Here is a 3,529-nt window from a genome sequence, read left to right as displayed (position 1 = left end):
ATTTAATTTCGACAGCATGTATTTATATATAATTAATATATATTAATTAAAACCTGTAATAATATACCTGTTCCTGTAAAAAGCAATTATACCGAACAATCTTTCGTAAAAATTAATACGACGTAATATAAAAACTGAAGTAGTAACACATTACAAATAAAAACTTGTATAAATTTATCCAACATATACAACAACACTAAAAATATTACGTTGTTCTACCTAAGCTAATAGTTAAGCATTCAATAAATATTTACTTCTAAAGTGGATAAATCTTGAATCTATTCATCTTTCAGATTCAGCTTCCTCACCATGCTTCTGATTGCCTAGCCTAACAATGTCTTCAACAAGTATCTTCCCCTCTGATAAAAACAATCACACAGAATCAGTAAAGCAAAAGAACTGGGTCAGACCAACTTAAAGATGTCTTCTAGTACAATAAATGTTAGTGCCAAATTAATAGAGATCTAAGAGCACTCATACATGACAACTAATAACACTTTCATGCTAGGAAAGAAAATCGATCCCTACTCCTAGCTTATACGAAGTATATGTTAAAAATATCACACTTTATTCTAAATAATAGGGGCTGCAATTGATTTTAGGCTATTTAAAAACTTAGAAGTAAATATACTACAGCTAGCCTTCATTATAAAAAATTTCAAAATATACAACATAATAATATAGAAGAACGGTATATAATAATTTAGGTAGGTTCAAAAATTACACTCTCATTTTAGAAAGTGATATACTACGTACTATTCAGATAGTTTGAAACAGATATGTAGTTTAGAACTTTAGATTTAGAGACGGAGGGAGTGTATTAAACGAACCTCTGTCTTTTGACAGCTTGCTGATGAGCTCTTGGATACCATCTTTGTCAATTTTGTTTTTCAGATATGCAGCAGCAGAAGCTACTTCTTCTGGAGTCACCTTCCCATCGTAACCCCTAGATGTCAAGAAACAGGTTTAATATGAGCATTGTCTCTATTATGCAGCAGTTAAACTAAAGGTCATATAATACAAGAGCAAGATTACACATAAAGAAAATATAAAGAAATATAATAGTCCGTGCAAGAGAGTCAAACATGTGAAACAACACTACGGCCTTATTATATCAGTGCCTTAACTAGTTCCACCTCACTAATGTAGAAGAATTTCTGACTCAATATTCTCAAGACCTCAACTACAATCATACAAATAAAATACCCAAAAAAATTAAGGCTGGAATTTGCCTAGCTTAGAATAACATCATATCACAAGTACATTACTAAGTCCAATTATTTAACAATGTATACAAAATTACACAAGGGATTTGCAATTAAGCCCTTGGTTTCTAGCCAGGGGAGAGGGGGCCAGTAGGTGGGAAATCTCAATATAGATCAAGTCCATAATTTAGATAATTTCATCATTGGCTAGCTCAATCATTTAACAATGTTTACACAAGAGATTTGCAGTTAATAATGCCCTTGGTTCCTATTACTAGGAGGGGGCCAGGAGGTGGGAATTCTCTATATAGCAAGTCCATGATTTAGGGGTCGTTATTATTGCCATATATCATAACATCAAGAGTAAAACACGGATGAATGTCAGCCACATGTCAAAACAATTCGTCATTGTTCTAGCTTGAGAGCCACAATCCATATAAAAACATAGTTATGTACTCCAAGATCTCCACAGGCTAATAAAAATCTAACTAAAACCTGCCAGATAATAATCTCAATAGCATACCTATCAAGCAATCGCCATTCACCACCAATCTTCTCATCCACATCATCAATTTCTTTTTCAAGTTTTTGAAGAATAGCATCCACCTGATACAGCAAAATAAAAGAATCCCAGTAATTCAATAGGTACAGGAAATAAACAGAATTACAGATGCATCAGCCAATGGAATAATATCATCTAGTTTAAGAGAGTCTGGATCAGAAAAATAAAAACTCGTGCAGGCCTTGTTTATCAGTGCTGAAGAAACTTGAGCAGTATCTAACTCTTCTTCATCACCCTCCCGGGCAGCTTTGTATGCCTCCTTAGCTTAAGCTTCCCCCTCTTTGCCCTCCTTGTCCACCATAGTATTGTATAACTCTATCTGGAAAAGAGAATTAGAGACATAAATCCTGCGTCCTAAAGTGGTGGAAAAGTTAGTTTGAAGAAACTAGTTCCAACTGTTCACTTACCTCCTTATTCACAAGTCTCAAGAATTCCTCCCGTTCCCTGCTCACTGACTAACGAAAGTAAAATATAGCAAAAATTAGTAACATACAACAATACAACGCTTCGTTGTAATACATCTAGCACCAAAATATTCTTACTGATGCGGAAGCCAGAACAGCCAATGAACGACTGAGCTCACAAAGCTGATCATCTTTATCTGACAATGCAGCCTTTTCGTAATCTTGTGCTTGCCTGTTAGTTGCATCCACCATCTCTTCCAAGGCAACATCCTTTTCACTAACAGTAGACTCCTTAAGTTTCGCCTTTTCTTCTTCTGCTTTCATTTTCTCCTCCTCTTCCTACAATTTGGTAAGTTAGAACATAAGTTTATTGAAGTCTGAAACCCAATACTTGAATAAACTTTAATATATTTATCCTCAGACAAGTGAAGCAGGTTTTAGCCTAAAGGAGAGAGCATAGGGAATGCTTTACATGGTGTTCAGAAGGTTAGAAAGAGGAATGAGCAGCCAGTAAAATTTAGCATTTTAAAACCTAATACGTTCGGAGTAAAAGGGACTAAAACCTTGATCATTTCTTCCTGCATTTCAAGGAACTCTAACTTTCTCCTCCTTTCTGAAACTGCATCCTCAGAAGGCAAAGATGTTGCTCCAATGGTATCAACAACCTCATCTGGCAAAGAGGAAATAGCAAACTCCACGGCTTCCTCAGGCTTGATTGTTCCAGACACATTGAAGGCTCTGCCAAAAGAAGTGTAGATCAACGCACAAAGTTGGGAACTAGCGCTAATAAGCTTTATTTTAATATATAATAAACAAACATCAAGTGATGAAATTCCTTATAAACCAGAAGAATTTCCAAGAAAAACATTGCCTACCTGGAAAGAATAAGAAGAGATGACGGAACAGAGTGATTGAGAGATAAGTCCAACCAATCACGCAGCTGCACATACATGAAAACTTGAATGAATGAACATTGACCAGAATCAGGTACTATAGATAGCCGAGAACCACCATGGTAATATTAGTTGACAAGCACAAATTATTCTAAATCATAAGATTAGCAATTTGTAAGGGTTCAAAATTACATCATTTCACTCAAGAAGGCACAAATCTACTGCAACCATAAATAATGGTTAGATTAAAACAAAGATCAACACAAGTAGTGCATCATCCACTTAAAAGTCAAAAATAAATTTGGTAGAGCACTGTGAGCAAACCTGTTGACGCATCTCTTCAACAGAAAGCAAACCAAGTAAACCTCTATCTCTACATGCTTGACGAAGTTCTGCCTCTGAAAGTGACTCAACACCCTCGGCTTGTATCATCTTATCATCCTCTTTAATCCTTCCAAAAGAAAA

General features: G+C 35.3%; 1 protein-coding gene across 1 annotated transcript; it reads right to left on the bottom strand.

Moving 5' to 3' along the window:
* Nucleotides 1-312: 312 nt before the first annotated feature.
* LOC145627272 (uncharacterized) lies at nt 313-3,529 on the bottom strand. Its single transcript, XM_081679671.1, has 8 exons — nt 3,389-3,529; nt 3,047-3,111; nt 2,735-2,909; nt 2,310-2,510; nt 2,175-2,222; nt 1,998-2,086; nt 831-893; nt 313-359 (listed from the first exon to the last, which is right to left on the bottom strand). The coding sequence occupies exons 1-6, from the start codon at nt 3,494-3,496 to the stop codon at nt 2,033-2,035; spliced, it is 651 nt and encodes a 216-aa protein (XP_081535797.1). The 5' UTR covers nt 3,497-3,529; the 3' UTR covers nt 313-359; nt 831-893; nt 1,998-2,032.

This window comes from Chenopodium album, chromosome 4, assembly GCF_948465745.1.
Source record: "Chenopodium album chromosome 4, dcCheAlbu1.1, whole genome shotgun sequence".
NCBI classification, from domain to species: domain Eukaryota; kingdom Viridiplantae; phylum Streptophyta; class Magnoliopsida; order Caryophyllales; family Amaranthaceae; genus Chenopodium; species Chenopodium album.
The sequence above is the reverse complement of the archived record's forward strand: the minus strand, read 5'-3'. Positions and strand labels throughout refer to the sequence as shown.

Bases quoted from the DNA above. Each gene is read 5' to 3' on its own strand.
- LOC145627272 (XM_081679671.1), bottom strand. From the start codon at position 3,496: ATGATACAAGCCGAGGGTGTTGAGTCACTTTCAGAGGCAGAACTTCGT. The intron at 2,223-2,309 runs GTAAGAATATTT...TACTTTCGTTAG, and splicing joins CTGTTCTGGCTTCCGCATCA to TCAGTGAGCAGGGAACGGGA. The intron at 2,087-2,174 runs GTAAGTGAACAG...TCTCTTTTCCAG, and splicing joins TGAGACTTGTGAATAAGGAG to ATAGAGTTATACAATACTAT.